The sequence below is a fragment of the Drosophila bipectinata genome, chromosome 3R (assembly GCF_030179905.1).
Source record: "Drosophila bipectinata strain 14024-0381.07 chromosome 3R, DbipHiC1v2, whole genome shotgun sequence".
Taxonomy (NCBI): domain Eukaryota; kingdom Metazoa; phylum Arthropoda; class Insecta; order Diptera; family Drosophilidae; genus Drosophila; species Drosophila bipectinata.
This window is the reverse complement of record NC_091739.1, coordinates 3,957,972-3,978,584: the sequence shown is the minus strand read 5'-3', so window position 1 is coordinate 3,978,584 and position 20,613 is coordinate 3,957,972. Positions and strand designations below refer to the sequence as shown.

The 20,613-nt window shown below is 39.3% G+C and overlaps 1 protein-coding gene across 1 annotated transcript; it reads left to right on the top strand.

Annotated features, from left to right (window-relative positions):
- Nucleotides 1-4,017: 4,017 nt before the first annotated feature.
- tll (nuclear receptor subfamily 2 group E member tailless) lies at nt 4,018-6,133 on the top strand. The gene is made up of 2 exons (XM_017245362.3): nt 4,018-4,313; nt 4,438-6,133. Exons 1-2 carry the CDS (start codon nt 4,238-4,240, stop codon nt 5,730-5,732), a joined length of 1,371 nt encoding a protein of 456 aa, XP_017100851.1. The 5' UTR covers nt 4,018-4,237; the 3' UTR covers nt 5,733-6,133.
- The last annotated feature ends 14,480 nt before the right edge of the window (nt 6,134-20,613 follow it).

The window sequence follows — 20,613 nt, the reverse complement described above, 5'->3', positions numbered from 1 at the left end:
GAATTTTCCACCTCCCGGCATGCAAATGAAGTGAATTTCCCAACCATTTAACCCTTTTCCTTTCTTTCGGCCGAAGTACCATTATGTGGATGGCGTCGACTGTGTTTTATGACCCCCGACCCGGGTCGCAGCGGTGTCTCGGGCCAATTCATAAAAATGCAACGAAAGTGCCAAAAACATCGAAGCCACCAAACAGTGGCTACCTACATTCTTCCAAGACAAAAAGGTGCTAACTAGGCTGTCTAACAATCATCATTATATCTTTTACCTGTAACCCTGTACATCCCTTTTTCAGACCCGCTTAAACTTTGCTAAAAAGTCATATGCTTTCCTCCATTTTTCCAAGAACTTTTTTATTCATAGTTTTTATTTTTTTATTAGCTAGCGACCTTGAATGGCCAGTGGGTTGAAAGGGGTTGCCTACCTAGCACAGGTATAAGCTGTTCAGGCCTGCTGCTGACTGCTGTTTCAATTCTTGTGGTGGATTTAGCGCTAATCCGGGGGATTAGCAGATGGCCGGCGTTCCGATTTCATTAAGTACGGGAGCTATACGTAGCCTGAATGAAAGGGAAAGGGGAAAATTTTACTACTACATAGTTTTAACTGAACTGCTCCGACGGAAACTTCCTAAAGTCATATATTCCGCATATTTGTATTTTTAGATTATTTTTATTGCAATAAAACCACGTAAAGGAAAACAATTTTTATTTTTCAACAGTTATTCATTCTTAGATTATATTTCTAATAGCCAATAGAAAGACCTTTATAAAGAGAATCAGAACTGTTTAAAATATTTACAATTTTATTTAAAGATATTTAAATTTTCAAAAAATAGAAGAATAAGGGTAAAGTTCAGAGTCGATAGCTTTATACTTATAAAGACAAACTTAAGACACACTCAAAGTAACTCATAAGTTGATCCCGATTAAATATATATTCGGACCTAATAGAGTCCAATCCTTTCTAAATATTCCTTCTTTGTGGGGTCGGAAAGGTCCTCGGAGGTAAACGACCATAGAAATTTGTAAAAGGTGTTTATAGAATTTGAAAAATAAACCCCATCGTTTGTTTTGATATTTATGTTTTTTATTTTATACGTGTTTAAACTGACTTGGTCTGCGAATTGAACCGATCGTGGGAAGCTCTATAAAATACCGAATCTGCTTATGAATATTCATGAGTTCCCACAATTATGTCGACTTCCGAAACTGGTCAAGCGAATGCTGAACAAAAAGTGAAACGTCATCGTCATCTGGTTTAGTAGAGCATCCTCCCCCCGGGAACTTTGGCTAATGATCTTCGCATAGCATCGCACGCAAACGCATTCCCATGCAGTCCACCTGAGTTCCAATTAAGAGTGGGTGAAGCCACCCCCGACAACCTTAAAATTTTATAAAAACAGTGACAGCATCATCATCGAAAGCCCGTCGGGGGTTGATTAGTCCAATTAGAACGAGGACTACAACCCCCGGAGTGTGTTGATATCATGTCAAGCATTTTATTGATCAAGTTACGCATCCGAAATACGAATCGAAATATAATTGCGCCCTTCAAGTGTCTATCATATATCAAATGAATTGCATTTGCATCTCCCTGCTGCGATGAGCACGTTTCCCTAGTCCGACTGTTCCCACGTTTGAGTGTTAGTTTTAGGAGGACTTCGAGGATCAGGATCGTATGTCCTTAGGCGTTTGGTGCGTAATCGCACCAGACTTGCGGGATCTTGCTTAACATTTATTAAGTACTCTGCGGATATTAAGTACTCTCAATGTGCAATGTCTGTTTCGTTTGAATTCGTTGATCCGCTATCCTCCAAAGAGAGGAAAGCTTGATCAGCTTGCCTTTTCCAGGCAGGGAGTGTTTGGCTATTTGTAATCTGCTTAAGCGGCACGCGATTAGTCCTAGGCCATCGAGGATTCGGTGGGTCCTTTGAGAGGAGAGAGCGATTAGGGGCACTGGCCACTTGAGTCCGATGCCAAGCCGAGCTCAGCAGAATCAGCCGAAGGCTCTCAAAAGGCAACCCCTAAGCTGGCTTAGGCGGGGGAGTAGTTACAGTGACTAGATCTACTGCTGGTGCTCCCAATTTTCATAGGATATTTGCTTAAAATTCTAAAAATAACTTTAAAGCCAATGATTAATTCTCGATGATTAAATTTTGGATATATTAAGAAAATATGTATGAACATTTAAATGCCTTTAAAGGGTATATTTTGTAGGGAAAGATTTCGACTAATTCATTGAAATTTTTACTACAGAAAATGTTTATACATATACAATGATTTATAAACGTATATAACACAAGATAATTAACTAAAACTAAGAAAAATATGTAAAAAAAAGTTTGTAAAAAAATGTGTGACTATAGCGAAATAGTCATTTATAAAATTGGTGTAATCTATTAGTTAAATGTAAAGAAACTTTACTTTGTTTAAAAGAACTTCAAAAGTTTTATTATTACTTTGTAACCTAATGAAAAAGGTAAGAAGTTATTTATTTAAACTAAATATAGTTTGCATTCTAAATCAGCTTTTATATATAAATAACAGTGAAGAAATCATTCCTGAGAATAACAGTGAACTGTTTTTTTTAAATATTGATCAGTGAATGTTGAAAAATCGTTGTCGAAATGTGTGACTATAGCGAAATAGTCATTTATAAAATTGGTGTAATCTATTAGTTAAATGTAAAGAAACTTTACTTTGTTTAAAAGAACTTCAAAAGTTTTATTATTACTTTGTAACCTAATGAAAAAGGTAAGAAGTTATTTATTTAAACTAAATATAGTTTGCATTCTAAATCAGCTTTTATATATAAATAACAGTGAAGAAATCATTCCTGAGAATAACAGTGAACTGTTTTTTTTAAATATTGATCAGTGAATGTTGAAAAATCGTTGTCGAAATGTGTGACTATAGCGAAATAGTCATTTATAAAATTGGTGTAATCTATTAGTTAAATGTAAAGAAACTTTACTTTGTTTAAAAGAACTTCAAAAGTTTTATTATTACTTTGTAACCTAATGAAAAAGGTAAGAAGTTATTTATTTAAACTAAATATAGTTTGCATTCTAAATCAGCTTTTATATATAAATAACAGTGAAGAAATCATTCCTGAGAATAACAGTGAACTGTTTTTTTTAAATATTGATCAGTGAATGTTGAAAAATCGTTGTCGAAATATACATACATCATCAGGATTAAGTCGAATCGAATAAAAGAAAATCTTACTGCAAGTACAAAATTTAAGACAAGGTTCTATAGATGTTTATTAAGAAGTACCAAGTTCTAAGTCAAATTAAATTCATACATTCATACATTCTAACATTTCATACATTCGAAACGTATTCATACATTTCAGAATTTCAAAATTATTGCACAAACAAAAGTTTATATTTTGATATCTTTTAAATACGCATATGATTGCATCATAAAAACCTAATTATTGAATGGAAAACAATCAATAGTGCGCCTTCAACCCCTGCAGCTCGTTTTTTGCCACTCCAAAAAGGACTCGCGTGTGTGGAAAACTAGAAGCGAACCCACAGGTACTTCACACAAATCACAAAGCGGCAATAATGGCAGCGCCATAAACCCCGGCCGGCCATGCCAGGATACGTTAAGGATAACCATGAATGTCCTCTTGGTTGTCTCTTCATTAACAACTGTCGCAAAGGGAGAGAGCAATTCTCTCCCCGAGCGCAGCAGAGAGGGTGAAAGGGTGGTGAAATGACGGGAGAAAAAGAGCAGGTAGAGAGTCCTGCGGAAAAGGACCATAAAATCCCAAATAAAAATTGGAATTGAGAATGAGCGACGGCTGCTGTGCTCAATGAATTTTCGCAATGGCAGCCTGCCAGGATCGAAGGATTCTCCCGGGGCGAGAGCGCAAGGGAGATAGGTCGAGCGTTAGAAGCAACCCTTACCTGATTTCTAGCCAATGAACGTCGAGTTTTGCTACCTAAGGGTGATCGCTGGCTGGATGAATGGATTTGGGCTCGAGGACTATTAAAACAGCCGGAGTCCTGAGAGCAGACAACACAAACCGTTCTGATCTCAGCGTGTTCACATCCTCAATCGTAGCAATCCGGGATAAAACAGCTAAAGCTGAAATCTAAGAGCAAGACTCAAAACGAATACAACGCTTAATCGCAGAGCAAACTAACGTGCCAAGTGCCGGAAAGTGAAATATTTTGTGTGAAAAACTTTTACAAAAAATCGTCAAAATTACGCCCCACATCAGTATGCAGTCGTCGGAAGGATCTCCAGAAATGATGGATCAGAAATACAACAGCGTGCGCTTGTCGCCAGCGGCTTCAAGTAAGTATAGTTTAAAAAATTTGAAAAAAGTTCAAAATTTAAACAAAGACAAATGTTTTAAAATTTGACTATAAAAAGTATCAACTTTTCTAACCAAACCCTTTCCTTATTTTTATCATTTTAGGTCGCATTCTATACCATGTGCCTTGCAAAGTTTGCCGGGATCACAGCTCTGGCAAACACTATGGCATTTATGCCTGTGATGGCTGTGCTGGATTTTTTAAGCGCAGCATTCGCCGTTCTCGGCAATATGTTTGCAAGTCCCAAAAGCAAGGACTCTGTGTGGTGGACAAGACCCACAGGAATCAGTGCCGTGCCTGTCGCCTGAGGAAGTGCTTTGAGGTCGGCATGAACAAGGATGCAGTCCAGCATGAGCGCGGACCCCGGAACTCTACCCTCCGTCGCCACATGGCCATGTACAAAGACGCCATGATGGGCGCTGGGGAACTGCCGCAGATCCCAGCCGAAATCCTGATGAACACCGCTGCCTTGACCGGATTTCCTGGTGTGCCAATGCCCATTCCTGGCTTGCCTCAGCGTCTGCCCCCACCGCCGCCGCAACACCATCATGCCGCCTTCCAGCCGCCACCGCCCACCGCCGCTGCCGTCTTGGACTTGTCCGTGCCACGAGTACCTCACCATCCGGTGCACCAGGGTCATCACCATGGCTTCTTCTCGCCCACTGCTGCCTACATGAACGCCTTGGCCACCCGGGCCCTGCCACCCACTCCACCTCTAATGGCCGCCGAGCACATCAAGGAAACGGCCGCCGAGCATCTCTTCAAGAACGTCAACTGGATCAAGAGTGTTCGCGCCTTCACCGAGCTGCCCATGCCCGATCAGCTCATGCTGCTGGAGGAGTCCTGGAAAGAATTCTTCATCCTGGCCATGGCCCAGTACCTCATGCCCATGAACTTTGCCCAACTGTTGTTCGTCTACGAGTCTGAGAACTCCAATCGTGAGATCATGGGCATGGTGACCCGTGAGGTGCATGCCTTCCAGGATGTCCTGAACCAGCTGTGCCATCTGAACATTGATAGCACCGAGTACGAGTGCCTGAGGGCCATCTCACTCTTCCGCAAATCGCCGCCGGCAGCCAGCTCCACCGAGGATCTGGCCAACAGCTCTATTTTGACCGGCAGTGGAAGCCCCAACTCCTCGGCCTCCGCGGAGTCCAAGGGCTTGCTGGAGTCCGGAAAGGTTGCCGCCATGCACAACGATGCCAAGAGTGCCTTGCACAACTACATCCAACGCACCCATCCAGCGCAGCCACTGCGATTCCAAACCCTTTTGGGAGTGGTTCAGCTGATGCACAAGGTCTCCAGTTTTACCATCGAGGAGCTGTTCTTCCGCAAAACCATCGGGGATATAACCATTGTGCGTCTCATCTCCGACATGTACAGCCAGCGCAAGATCTAATGTGTAACCTTTAAAATCCTTGAACTCCGTGCACTCGAAGTGCCTTCCTAGTGCTGGGAACTGTGATAATCTCGGGAGCGCTTTGGACTAAATATATATTAATATATATATCAATCAATAATTCAGTGAAGGAGTCAAGCCTTACAAAAAACAAAAACACAAAAAAATGCCAACACCTCAACTACCTTATCTTAACTAAACTAATCATAGTTCTTAAGTCTTAAACCTTCCACGAAGTGTTTCAAATTGCATTCGTCAAAAGTTTCAACTTTGCTTGTTAAATACGTCAATCGTAGCCTAGTTTATGTACAGTTAAAAACAATTAATTCTTAGTACATATCAACATATATTAAGCAATGAAAAACTATTAACACAATAAACCTAAAGGTTTTCGAAATGAACATTTTTAAATATTTTTATTTTGGGGTGAATGGGTTGACTTCTTTTTCATCTAAGATTCTTTTTCAGCTTTAGTTCTTAAAGTTTTCTTAAATTTCTTAAAATTTTGCCTATTTTCCCATTATCTAAAACCAAAAAATGGATTAATTTATGTCATTTTTAAACGATTTAAAATTTTTTATTTTATAAGAATGAATTAGGAAATTTTTCAAACGTTTCAAAGTTTATATCAGTCTTCAGCAGTTTAATCTATATTCAACTATTTATTTTCTAGAAACTTTTCAAAAATCTTACGTAGTAAAAGCACATACCACTTTTGATCCTTATATCTTGTATCTACTCTTATACACAAAACTTGTTTAAAAAAAACATACATATATGGATGAGATTGTTTTCTTTTAATTTATTGACTCAATGCTTTTGATTATTTATTTAACGTCTAATGCATTTGTAATTACTTCTTTCCATCGAAAAGTGTTATGACAAACACAGATTCATGAGATTATACCCAGCATTATCATATTGTTATGTTTTTTTTTGCCATTTTGTGATGGTTTTTTGCATCTTGCGAGACGTCTTTTAGTAGAAGAACCGCACAGCCAACCCAGTTAATCGAAAATAAATTATGCAAATGCAGGAACAAAGAAATGCCAGATCGCAGAAGGAATCAAAGCATATTAGCATAGTTTTTCCGCATGAGCAAACCAAAGTCGGGATTAATTTGGAAACCTTGACGGTTTTGCAATGGCCGCTCCAGTTGCTAGATATCCTTTCGCTCCATCCTTTTCCTTCCCCCGGAGTCGTCATTGAATTCGAAAAGTTAAAAAGCAAAATTCACTTTTGTGACTTTGTCGAGCGGCGTTGGATCGTTGGACCGGGTCATGGGTCTGGGACTAGGTTGGTGGTGGTGCTGCTGCTGATGCAGGAGATCGGGGATCGGTATGCCCGAAAGGACAATGCCTGCAAACGAATCCTTTCACAATAGAGCACCCAGAGCAGACGGATGAAAATGAGTTTTCGCTGGCAAAGGCTGAACAAACAACTCGAGGTACACAACACAGTTGCCAAATTGTACAAATTGCGTTGGCCAAAGTAAACATAGATACGAGTGCCTGTGGAATATTCTACTGACACACATATCCTGGGCGAAGGATGTGCAAAAACCTACCCTAACCGAGTCCAGAATCCCGTAGCCGGAATCCAAAGTCCCGAATCCAACCACGGCCCAGCACATCCTGCGGGGATTGGGATTTGGAATTAAGTATGCTTCGTTGGTGCTGCCATTTCGACTTTGGCAAGGACCTCGGGTTCATCAGGATGCTGTTGAACCCGGGGTAACAAATTCAGCTCGTTCGCTGCTGCGTCGCTGAGCCCTTTTAAGTCCTAATGGCCCTTTATTATCTGCCTTTAGACTTTTAATAGACTCAGGCATCAGGACAGCAATGGCAACAGCAACAGCAATAGCACCCTGCATTCGGAGAGTCCTTTATCTCAACTCTAGGCTGTGCTGGCTTAATCCTCATCATTCTGTCATCAGTGACGTTTTTCTGCACATTGTTGTTTCGCCATTGTTTGCGTCTTAATTTGCCGTTTTCTCTTGTATTTTTTGCACTATCGCCGAGCAAAGGATTTTCACTTTTTTTTCACTTCTTGATTTTTATAATGTCTCTTGAAAAGTGAAGGACAATGGCCAGCAAATCGTGAATTTTCGTAGAATGTGTCGGTTTTAACCAGGAGGAGAATTAAATAGGCTCTAAAATATAAGATACTATGGGTTACATTTTTCTCAAATTATAATTCTTGAGAACTTTTTAAGTAATAGCACCAACCGTATGGTTAAATAACGATATTTTGTGTGGTTACTGGAAGCCAATACTCTATTTTCGTTTTCAAATAATTTTAATTAATAGAGCTTGATTCCTTAATATTTTACGATGTTAAAAGTCCACCATGTCGTCCATTTACTATTGACCATTTTATTTAAAGTTCTAAATTATAACTAAATATATAAGAACGATTATAAAAACGAATTTGCATTTATAGAAACGTGGTTCATCGACTTTATTTGGAATTTAAAAAAATTAAGCTAGATGGATATTCGATTTTGATCCGATTTGTAGCACTACTGGGACTAACTTGTAGCTCACTTGAACTGCTTTAAATCTAAGAGCTTTAACCGGCCCGAGGGTATGATTGTGGGTGGAAAGGGGCACTAAGCCAAGCTCAGACGGAAGGGAATCTCAAGTGGCCAGGGGACTGGTTTTCTGGGGAAATTCACGATTCGCGGTGCGGAACAAGTGAGAGAAGCTGGTGGATTTTGGGTAACACGTTTAATTCATAGATTTTCGTTGATTAAGTAATCCCCAGAAGGGCTCAATGAAGGCGACCGCCGCCCGATTAGCGCAGTTCGCGTAAGCGGGTTCCTGGTTTTAGCCCAGGCAGGTGCCAAACAGGTTAAGGTTTCGCAAGCTTAACCCACTGAGCACTGAGTGTGTCTCACTAACACCACACCAGCCCTATGCCTGTCCCTCTCTCATTCCGTGGGTGATCCTTATCCAGGCGCAATTACCTAGCGAAACAAAAATATGAGTATGCAAATAGATTTTAATAGACAGGATTACCCTTTTGCTAAATACTCAAATCCTGGCCGGGCGGTCTGCTCCTTGTTCGCAGGAGCATCTCTTCTAAAATATTTTTCCTTTGTTTTCAAATGTAATGAGAATGTCTCTAAGCCAAAATATTAAACATCCGTTTGAGCCTGGTCGACCGGAGAGCGAGAGCGAGCTAGAGGTTGCAAATCCGGCTTCCGATTGTCCTTGCACTCTGTTGTTGTACCTGAAGTCAGGACAAAGTCCTTGGTCCTGCGGCCAGCAAAAGTCAAAGCGGCAGCCCCGACCCAGCGTTGTTTTTGTAAATTGAGTAGCTCGATTTATCGCCAGATCAATTTTCTATATCTGCCGCTCAGATAAGCGGGAACAGCACTGTGGTGTCTTGTGCCTCAAAATTGTTTTCTCTGGCTTATACACCGGCAACTAAGCCTGATTTTCGTCCTGGTCCGAGGTCTGAGCCTTGCTTAGTTACCTTAAGCTCAGCTTAACTTACTTTAGTGGGCAAATGGCAAATTTTCGTTGGAAAAATCTTTGGAGTTCTTATTGTATTTTGCATACACATTGGCGGCGGCATTGTCTTTGACGCTTAGCCGCTTAATTTGTCAGACAAGCGGGCAAAAATGGAGGGATGGGTACACTGGTAAAAACACTGATAGAAACAATAGGAAAACGAAGTCAGTAAAAAAATAGCGCTTAATTTTTGTATGGTTAATTTAAGGTTATTGTAAGGTTGGTAAAACTATAAAAACATGTTAAAAGATATAAAAATATTTATAAATTTCTTTCGAAGAGACCTTAATATTTTTTTTTATTATTTACTTAAGTAAAAGCTACTTTAAAAAAGATAATAGCGTGCCGATCATCTAAAACTATTTTCTAATTCCACTTCTGTAGAAAGGCTATAAAACGTCTTTGAAAAAATATTTTCTTGTTGTTATCGGTTTAAAATATCCAAAACCATAAATATGCTTGGTTCTTTTAAAGAATACATAAATGCAGAGAATGAATTTGTAATTTAAAAGATATAAAAATTGCAATTGTTGATACAATGGTTAACCTTTCAAAAAAACTCGATTTTGTGCTTACATTTGCTTAGATTTTTTGATTTTTTGATTACAGTTTATTAATTTTTAGAAAACCGAAATCACCAACTTTAGAAACACTGTTTTGACAAAAACTCGTGCAAAGTTATCCGGCTCCATGTGTGACGCTCTGACATGACCATATAAATCAATAGCTCCAAAAATATATATCAGATTGAGTTAAAATGTTGAAAGGACATGCTCATGTAGATTAAAATAATTTAAAACAAATATTTTTGACTGTTAGTTAAATTAAAAATATAAGATTTGATACACCTCTTGTTAGTCTCGCAAACAGAATGTTCAAGAAATAAAAGCAACGTTAAAAAAAAAAAAAAAAAAAAAAAATTAAAGATTTGTTGAATATCCTAACTGCGTATAACACTTTAAATATAATTTATATCCTCCTATATCCTATCTAAGAAGGAGTTTAAAATCTAAAAACTTTAATCTTTTAATATCGAAACTTTTAACTTTTCACAAAGGAAAGATTTTAAACTGAATAGATCGACTTATAAACCTCATTAGCCAAACACTTTGAATCCAACAGCTGCTTCTTTTTTGAAGAGTGAGTAAAATTGTTAACAATAAATTTCTTTTCACGTAGCTGTTTAAGATCACTATTATCAATGTCTGCTATCCGAAGCGATTAGGGCAAGGACATCATATTACAGGATCAGCGAAGCGTGTTCTACTTTTTGATACATTTTGCACTAGCTACCCCTCATCTCCTTTTTTGTGGGTCTTCCCTTTTTTATTATTTCGTGTCCCTAAGTACTTGATGCTGGAGTCTAAGTCTCTAGAAAATCTGTGCACATCCTTTTGATTGTTGCCATCTAAGGACGGGACAATGGCTTAAGGTCCTGGCGACGAGTGGACCTCCTGGAGGTGAGAAAAATATTAAGGGCAAATCCGCTGAGCCCTCGAAAATCTGAAGAGCAACTTGCGTTTAACCTCAAGAAAGTTGCAATTGCCCGCATTATTTTGTCGATCGATGGTTTCCTTTTGTTTCGGCTGAGTTCGTTGGAAATTCCGCTTACAGGGAATATCGACAGGCTAACAAGTGTTATACGATCTGCGACAGTTTTTTCTTTCAATTTTTCTGAGGGCCTCAGTTCAAGGACTTGCAATCAAAAGCTGGACCACCGCGAATGCATCATCTTGTGTGTCCTTAATTCACTTTGAATAGGGGTCGTCGCCTGAGAAACTTTCTGCAGCTGTAGGATCTACGTCTCTTCTGGGTTTTAATTTTTTTCTTAATTCTATCAGCAGAGGTCGGAAGTGGTGGAAGCTGCATTTGTGGATTTGCCTTCAGGGCAGACTCATTGCGTAGCCTGGTAATTGAATTTGTTGCCTTTGCCCTTGCATTTGATGTTGTTTTTTGTCTTTAGCATAACAAAGCCGACCGCTCGGTGGCCTCAGGGTCCTTAAAAATGATTGCGTAGATATATGTCTAATTCTTGACGGGGTTGTGTCTTCCTAGAAATGAACAAAATATACACAAGCTAAAAATGGCGGACAACTGGCAACAGTGCCTATCATTTAATTAAGCTGTCACACGAAGCCAGCCGGAAAAGTTCGAAACTTTTCAACTTCCGGTCAAGAAAGCAGGTGGCCGGACGGTCATCAGGTGCATCCCCGGAATAGAGCCATTATTACAGGGTCACGCAATGCCAACGGCTAACGGTCCTGGGAACTTTTCGGCCATGGAGTTGACCATCAACGGTGAAAAGTGAAAAGCCGTCGCGTCATCAATGTCGATGGGAGGCCATATGTCATCAAAATACTACTCGATCAACCCTAAATAGCTCACTGAATTAACGGTAACATCACGAATGCACTGAAAGATATAAAAGCCTAGCTAAAAAACACGTGCAAAAATAGTTTTCATAAATTTGTTTCTAAAATAAAAAATTTTCAGTGAAAAGATGGACTTTTCAACCCCAAACTTGAATTCCGCAACAGTTTGGCTGGATGAGTGTACGGCAAATATTGAAACAGCTCACAGGAAGAATGGCAAGAAAATAAGGACTGCCAGGACGAAGGACTCGCTGGCCACTTGAAAGAATGTAACAAATCGACTTTGACAAAGCTCGACCTCAACCTCGCGACCTGGGAAATTGCAATCGTAAAATCACCAAACACAAACTGTCGCTTTCGGTTCTCGTTCGGGTTTGAGATTCGTTTGTTCTGGGCACTTTCACAGTTTTCAAGTGGCCACTTAACACTCGAAATCGGGAACGAGCTTGCTACACGTCACTCACACCATCACCTCATTAGAGTTTCATTACGCTCCCAGGATATCGGGAATATGCAGGATATGAGGAGCTCCTAAAACAATGGGGTAGTTAGCCGATTTGAATACGCCGGGGAAATTGTTGCAAAAAATATACATATGTGTGTAAAAAATTGTTGAAAAAATGGAGTGTTCGAAGCTGAATCGGGATATTGGCAAACCCATTTTCGAGAGCTTTTGTTTCGCTGAACGACGCGAGTAAGCCACAAAGGATCAACAATGCTCGAAAATTATTTTGTAGAGCCAGCAAGCGAACCACTCGAGTCGGGGTCGCGATTCTGGGATCTCGGATCCGGATTGTAAATTAATTTTGCACCAAGGCAACTACTTTGTGGCACACAAAAAAGTAACTATAAGTAACAGAAGGTTCATAATAGTGGGGTGCAATATATTTTTAGTAACCGTTGCATACCCTAATAACGATGGGAAAGGAAATAAAGAAAGAGAATTTTATTTTATGTTCCCGGATTAAAAATGGTGATATTTATGCTGTGCAAATAGACATTAGATTTTTAAAAAATTTATAACATGCGAAGACTTTGTACAAAACAGTTTTCCAAAACAACAAATTTTTAAATAGGTCCAAAGTGATTTAAAGATTTCATACCCGTAATGCGGGAAAGATCTCATAAATATATTTACCGTTTTATTAAATATAATTTAAATACCATGTTAAAAAATGAAATATACCCTCATAAAGGGCATGTCAAATTTTGGTGACAAATAATCAAGTGGTAGCCCAAAACATGGCTTAATTGAAAACACTTTTTATTGCCAGCTGTCGATGGCAACCGAAACAAAATCAACTTCAATTTCGTTTTCAATCTCCAGATTTTCGTTTTTTTATCGAAGCCATTTTGTCAAATAAAAGGGATTTAGCCACTAATCCGCAAATGGGACCAGTCCGAAAAAAACCAATAAAGGAGATGTCGAGGGAGATTCTGTAGACGCCAGTGAATCTGCGGCTGCCTAACAAGCCCGCTGCCCAATTGGTTTCGATAAAAAAAAGATATATAAAACCAAAATGAGACACAAAACAGGGCGCCTGATTTCTGACATCACAATTGACAACGGGAGTGTTTTGGAGGAACAGCTGCTTGGCGATAGAGCGACAGAGACGGGGAAACGCTTTCGAACTCCTGCCGCTGGAGATTAGAGACCCGGCCATGGAAGGGCGTCTCGTCACACTTTAAGCGCTTACATGGGAACTAATTTCTGAAGTGCCCTCGAACACTTCATAAAATATTTGCATCAGTTTGTGGCAAGCGGCAAGCGACAACGACAACCCGCTGCGGGGATTAGCACTAAAATAAACATGGCGACAGTCACGACCAAATAAAAAAGTATCTGACGGATCGCGTTTTGCGAGTCGAGCTGTGACTGACTTGCCGTGGCTTGTCAGCTTCCTTGCGACAAATGTACAGTGGTTTAAAAAATAAAATAAATTAGTTATTTTTATTAAAAAATAAATTCCTTAGGAGTATGTAAAATATTTTTGAAGTTAGAAAACCCTTAAAACTACTTCTAAAAACAGAGTAATTGTTATGATCGAGTTTTTTGACTCTATGTAGGTAGAAAGCTAATGCTTTCTACCCATTTTTTCCTAATAAAAGTTATTTGTTAGGATAAAAAAATATTTTAACAGAAATTAATATTGAATGATTTGTATTGAATAAATTTTTGTTGAAATATATTTTTTTTATTTCATATTTCTAACCACAGTACTAAGGATGTCACCGAGTTCAAATCGCCTGCGCGTGCTCCTTTTCTGAGCAGCTTAAAAAAACCGTTGGTCGGACGGCTATGTTTACTGTACGGATCACACTCGAGGCAGTTGACAAAACAGTTAAGCCCTCGAATCGAAAGCGCCGGTCCATGACGTAGGAAGTCCTGGAACTAATGTCCCTGGCAGAAGAGGAATACCATCCGGGCGGGGGCTGGCAATTACAATGTGACAATGTCACGTGAACAGCAAAGAATGGCCTACCCCTAGTAGATGGGTCATATTCCCGGACCAAAAATAACGAAAAAAAATATTAAAATGGTAAAAAGGGTGTCCTGAAAGTCTACGCTGCCAGATCAACTTTTTGTTCGTTGGCTTGTTCAATTTTAATGACCAAGGATGAGCCAGGATGGGCAACGAACTGGCCCAAGGTGCAACTGTTTCAACTGGTTATCCAGCTAGGGGTGGTTGCTTTCCCTGCGATTTGTTTGGCTGCTATGTAAATTGTCACATTATTGTCATAATTCTCAGCCCTGGGAAATGGAAAAGCCATTAACGGGAAATGCCTATGACATAATTTTCGCTTTGTTGTGGTTAATTGTTGGGCTCAGATTTTGAGGGGCGTATGCCTGAAAGTAAGATTAAGTAGACCAGAATGGACAATAAAGGTCTTTAAAGTTGTGCAAGCTACTGGTAAATTTGGCCAAATAAAAATTATATGGATTTTGTTGGGCTAGGTTGCGGAGAGATTATTTACAAAATGCTTACAGGTTCTTGAACTTCAGTTGTTTTGAGGACATTACTAAATTATTTGGATGTTCCAACTATACATTTTTGAACTTTAATACGTTTATCATTGTGTGCAACGGATTTCTACCAACCTGCATCAACATTTAGGATCAAATTTTATTTTTGAGATTTTTTTCTCAACTTTTATGGAGAATGCGTGGGACGGAGAGGCTGAAGTCCCTCCCCAATGGCTATATCATGTCCATTTAACAACCGATTTATAGATTCTGTCCTCCAGAATTTCTGAAGTTTGACTTCCTACCGTTGATCACAGTATAATTTTAATTTTTAAAGTCATATTAGTTCTCTTGTTAAAGTCCAGTAAATACTCTATATGAATAGGTAAATGCAATCTTTGGCATCACTTAATCCATTTAAGGCAGCATGTTGCAATTATTTTTAAGATAAATAAATAGAGATCTTCCCAAGAAATAATCAAAGTCCAATCATCTTTCATAACATAGAACCCGTATACATTTCGAAGACCTTTACCGTTCGAGCCAATTAACTCGACGCCAATGATCTGTGAAATCGCGCAACGCAGAAGCCGCCGCCCGATGTTCAGGACTCTGATCCAGATACTAGCACAGATCCAAAGGACTGCGATCATCTGGTAGGATTCTGGACGTTGCTTTGGTCTCTGGCCGATACCCGGAATAATTGAAACCAATTAGCTTGGAAAAACCTTTTAATTGTGTGTTCAATACCTGGGCATAAGTAAATATTTTCATAGGCGAAGGACAAAGGGGCCGGGGAAAATGTGAGAACATGGCAATGACCAAAATAATCCTGCTCGCTCGAAGGATATTGTAATGCATTTTACCAGAGAAAACGGTAAAAGAAAATTGCCAAATAATTGCCAGGAGAAAAGCAGGACAATGGAAACGGGCCAAGAAAAAGAACCAAGACAAAAAATCAACCGCAGGCTTTGTCCGTCGAAGAAAGAAAATTAAATCCCGGCCTTCTGGTCTTTGGTCTTCTTTTTACATGCATTTTTTCTTGGCAACTGTTCAACTGTCAAAACTCGTGTGGGTGAAGTCTACATTGTTGCCCAATATTGCACAGTGGCAGGAAATATTTACTGGCTCTTTCTCGTTGATTTATTTACTTTTTGATTCTAAACATCTTGGCAGCAGTTAATTGGCCTGTTGTTGTGTCAGTCAGGCTCAAGATCATCGCTAAAATAAACAAATTTTCAGTGCATTATCCAGAGCATAGGAGCAGGAGATTTTACGACTCCAAATTGCGACAGTTACTCGTAATCAGGAAATGATTAGTTGTGGGAATTCTCTAAAGTCTTTATTCTTTTTTGCTTTGCTTGGGATTGGCATTTTTTTGTCTAGAGGGTAGACTCTAGAGCTAATAAAAATGTTGAATTCCAACTCCATAATTAGCCAACTATTTGAAATGTTTCGGTTGCCAAATTCGTTGCTAATTCTAGTTTAAATGAAACCAATGAGCTGATCCGCTCTACATGCTGCTTAAGTTTTTTGATTGGCATATCATTACTGCTTGGCGATTTCAGTCTGAGGTTGGGCTATTTACACTTGGAAAAATAAATGAATATTATAGGAATAGACTTTAATATTAAAGGGTACAAGATAATTTTTCCTAAATATATTAAAATGCCATCTACATGTAGCTTTATTATAAATACAACTATATTTTACTACGGAATTATCATTATCTCACACTTATTAACCATTTATTTTTCTAAGTTTTCAAGTGTCGGATTGTTTTTGAGAGTAGCGCGCCAAAAACTATGGCTACAATAATAAGTATGGTACCACAAACGGTAGGCTAATTAACCACTTTGAGCCAACGCCGCCGCAGACGTGGCCAACATCTAATCACCTGTGAAAAAGGAGGCGAGCAACTGGCCCAAACACTCAACCCAGTGGAGTGGGTTTCAGGTGAGTCGATCTGAGGTGAGGTCTAAATATCAAATCGATTACAAGTGCGCTCGTCAAGTGGACATGTTTGTATTTATTTTTGTATTTTTTCCCCATATATTTTTTTGATAATAATTTTAATGCCCTGTCATGAGAGCGGAACCTCAGACGCTGGCTTCAACTTGTTGTTGCTGCTTATTTGTCGAGTCTACCATATAACCCTCATAGCCATGGCTGCTGTTTGTTTATTAGCTGTCAAATTCTTGCACTTTGACGTTTGACATTGTCCACAAAAGAGTGGGTACAATCAACCGGAATTCAGTGCCCGTTTTGAGGGGATTGTCGGGGCTGTTCCGATTTGTCCATTTGTCGCCGCCGCCAGTGCAATTAATCGTTCACTTGTTTGCATGTCACACCAAAATAAAGTGTACCTCATTCCGGTCAATCCGAACCTCCGGCCGAAGTGACATTGAAAATGCGATTATGCATGGAAATCATAAATTTGTTAATAGCGTTTTGTCAGCGCGAGTAATTAATGTGTAATGTGCGTTGAATAATGTTTCATTTTCGCCAATGAATAGACGTCAACATCTACAGCTTTAATTGTCTCATTTATGATTTGACCTTCTTCCGATGGAATCACGTTCCGTCATCTCATAAAATACCATATGATACTCGTATTTAAATTACTGCAGATTTTTCTTGGTCTTCGGATAAGTAGGCATTTTTCTGGGGAGTGGAAAAATTATCGTGAATTCTTGTGGCAGGTCTTGGGGTGCCAAGTATCATAAAACCGGAGGGTTCAATGGACCGTTTTTGCCACTGAAGGTCAACAATTTGGGTGGCTATGAAACAACTTTCGAAAATTGCACTGAATGCAACTGCTGGCCAGTTGCATGCCACATTTCAAGGACAAGGGCGATAAGATAATTTACTGCAAATGCAGGAAGCAAGATAATTTTTTTTGGCTTGAATCTTCCACTTTTAATTCCAATTTAATCCCTTGCATATTTTTTTAATAAAAGCTGTATAAAAGCGTCTAAAGACCAAAATAGGTCTTAAAATCCTTAAACTTTTTAAACAATATTTCATATTTTTGTAATAGTTTTTTCTACTTATTACCACTAAATTCTGTTATCCAAGATTTGACGTCACTATTTGCAAAATTTGCATATTCGCACTCAAGTGCAAGCCCCCGAACGCGGAAGTCTGCGAAGTGCAACGCAAAAACCGCTACGCATGCGTCTGTGTACAAACTTGTTTTCAGGCTGTATAGCCCCCGTTATCCCCGCCATGCCACGCCTCCTTCTTCAATAGGCCCACCTTACACGCAACGTATATGGCACTCCCCCCTTGCCGAGAGTCTGGTTACAGGCCCCAATGACCTTGATATTGTAAGTGCGTATGTGTGTGCGTGAGTGGAAACTGGTCCAGTGGCAATATAAACCACGTTAGTTATGCGGCATTTAAACGGCTTAAATGACCGTTTGACAAGTGATTTCAGATCTCCGTTTTCAGGGTAAGGTTGGGCCAAGGAAAAGTCAAATGGTAAGTGAAACCTTGGTCAGGAAAATGCGATGCGAAATTTCAGCAGATGCGCAATTAAAGGGCACTTACACCGGGGATTTAGGAATACGTTTCGAATTACAACCTCATACAAATAGAGATCGGAAATGGGATTGGGATAAGATACATACATTTATAGCAGAGAATCACAGGAAAAATTAAAGGTTGTATTTTGTAAAAATTAATTTAAAGACTTTTTATAAAGAAATAATATTTTCTTGTAAACATATTTTAAAAGGAGTACTATAATATATTAAGTATGGGATAAGTTGTAAAAATATATGAATCTTAAGACTAGAGTAACAGTATTAGAGTATTGCTATTAATGTTAAATCATATTTAAAAATAAAATTTAATATTAAAATAGATAATAAAATATAATAATGATGTAGTTTTTTTGCAAGTGCATAATATTGCCTGACTGACTTTTGACGAGTCTAAAGAAGGGTCACCTATGAATCAGCCATCAAATCGTCCTTTGCCCATCTCTTTTTCCGGGAATAGTGGATCATATTTCCCAACAAGTTTAGCGAGTTTCGATTTTGACTTCTGAAATGGAAATGGAGATGGCGATGACGGCGGAGTTGATGATAGAACCGATAAGCATTTAGCATTAAATTTTTGTTAACCTTCCGCACCGAGAAGTTGACTTGCTCGATTTCAGAAAACGCTCGACTGCATCTTGAATTACAAATAATCGCAATTGTCTGTCCATATCTCTCCCTTATCCATTTACATTTTTTTCATTTTCATTTTCGCCAGGGCATTGTTCGGTGGTTGATTTTAGAATCTGACTCAGACGCCGTTTTGTGTTCGACAGAGCAGCTGAAATAATTGAGAGACAACGCGGAATTATGGCAGCAGGGATCTGGTAAAAGGCTCTTCTTTTTTTGCATATATATGTACCCCCACCCTCCCGCTGGGCATGATCAACCCTCATTATCTGTTGGTCGATTGTGATTAACTCGGCGAAAGTAAAAGCCTACTGACAAATGGAACTCTTTATAGGGCCATCCCCCCTCTAATAGAGAGAGTGAGACGGTGCAATCAAAATAACAACAAAGAAATAACAACAAAATCAACCTCCTGATATGCCGCCGCCTCCCTCCCCTAAGGATTTTCTGGGTGGCAGTATCGTCGGATCAGGCAAACGCCTCGAAATCGAAATGGAAATCAAAAAGGCATCAGCTCGACGTCCAAGGAAGTACGAACCGAGTACAGTGGTGTGTTTTTATGGGAGATGAATTTTTTGAATTATTTTATAATTGTTTAAATTTTGTATTTCCAAATGGCTGACTTCGGAGAAAAATATTGTAACCTCCTCGAAAAAAAACTGGAATCAAAGTGAACATTTACATCTTTTCATTCATATAAGTTTTGAATTACTTAATGCATTAAATTGTACAAAATAACCCTACCGAAACGGGGTAAAAAATAATAGCTGTTGAAGCTATATATTAAATAAACCGGCTAATAAAAACAATTCAATAAAAAAATTAAATAATTTGTTTAACAGGAAAACCAGGAAAACTGAAATAATAGCCACTTACTTGCCATAAAAACTCCAATGACTAGGATATTTATTTTTCGCAGTAACCACTGTACTTGGCCCATTTCAACCCTCCGTGGACACACCCTTCCCAAGCTAATCCGGCCATGCCCAACTTCACCTTGGGTCCGTTGCTCTTGCTCGGCTTCCTTGCCAGCTTGCCAGTTTAGCTCGGCCTGGCTGCTCGACTGCTTGTTGTTCTTTGTCAACTGATTTAATTTCCTCCTCCTACTTTTCCCAGCTCACACTTCCACACTTCCTGCTGCGAGAGGGCGTTCCCTGTTTTTGGCCACACAAACAAAACCGGCAATGATGAGGCGGATGATGACGATGTCGATGGCGACTACCAAAAGGGCAAAACAAATAGCATTGTAAACGAGAGTGTTGCTTCTCGAAATCCACGACCACATGCGGCTACTACGAGTACATTATTTTGTAAACGACAGTGTGCCACAGCGAGTGTGTGGAAATGCCTCATTAAAATTATGGAAAACCGATTTGCATAGCTAAATGCTCTTATTCTGCTTGCTTGGGTGCTGGTATATTCCGAAAAGCGATGTTTAAGACCCGTGAAAAATCTATAAGCTTTGGGTAAACAGGTTTGGAGAATTTGTAGAACAATTCTTAATTGAAAATTGTATTAGAAAGCTTATACGTAAATATATGTTACAATTCTCAGAATTAATTTCATACATATGTTCCAGTCTAAGTTGCAAATTTACAATCATGGGAGGAGGTGGGGGCGTGTGAGTGGGCGTGGGGCATGTGGGTGGCAGCCAACTGTTGGCCATAAACAAGCCCAAAACAATGCCAGACATTTCAAACACAATAAATAATTGAAGCCAGCTCCAAGAGTCAACAAGTCAAACACATTGCAGCAACTCTTGCGATTGTATTCGCTTTGTTTTTTAACTCCAACTGTTGCCAACTGCTATTGGCCACACCACAAAGTCCAGCCCAGGGTGAGATCTAGATA

Excerpts from the sequence above, each read along its gene's own strand:
- tll (XM_017245362.3), top strand. The coding sequence starts at position 4,238 with ATGCAGTCGTCGGAAGGATCTCCAGAAATGATGGATCAGAAATACAAC. Across the intron at positions 4,314-4,437 it reads CTTGTCGCCAGCGGCTTCAA|GTCGCATTCTATACCATGTG; the intron begins GTAAGTATAGTT and ends TTATCATTTTAG.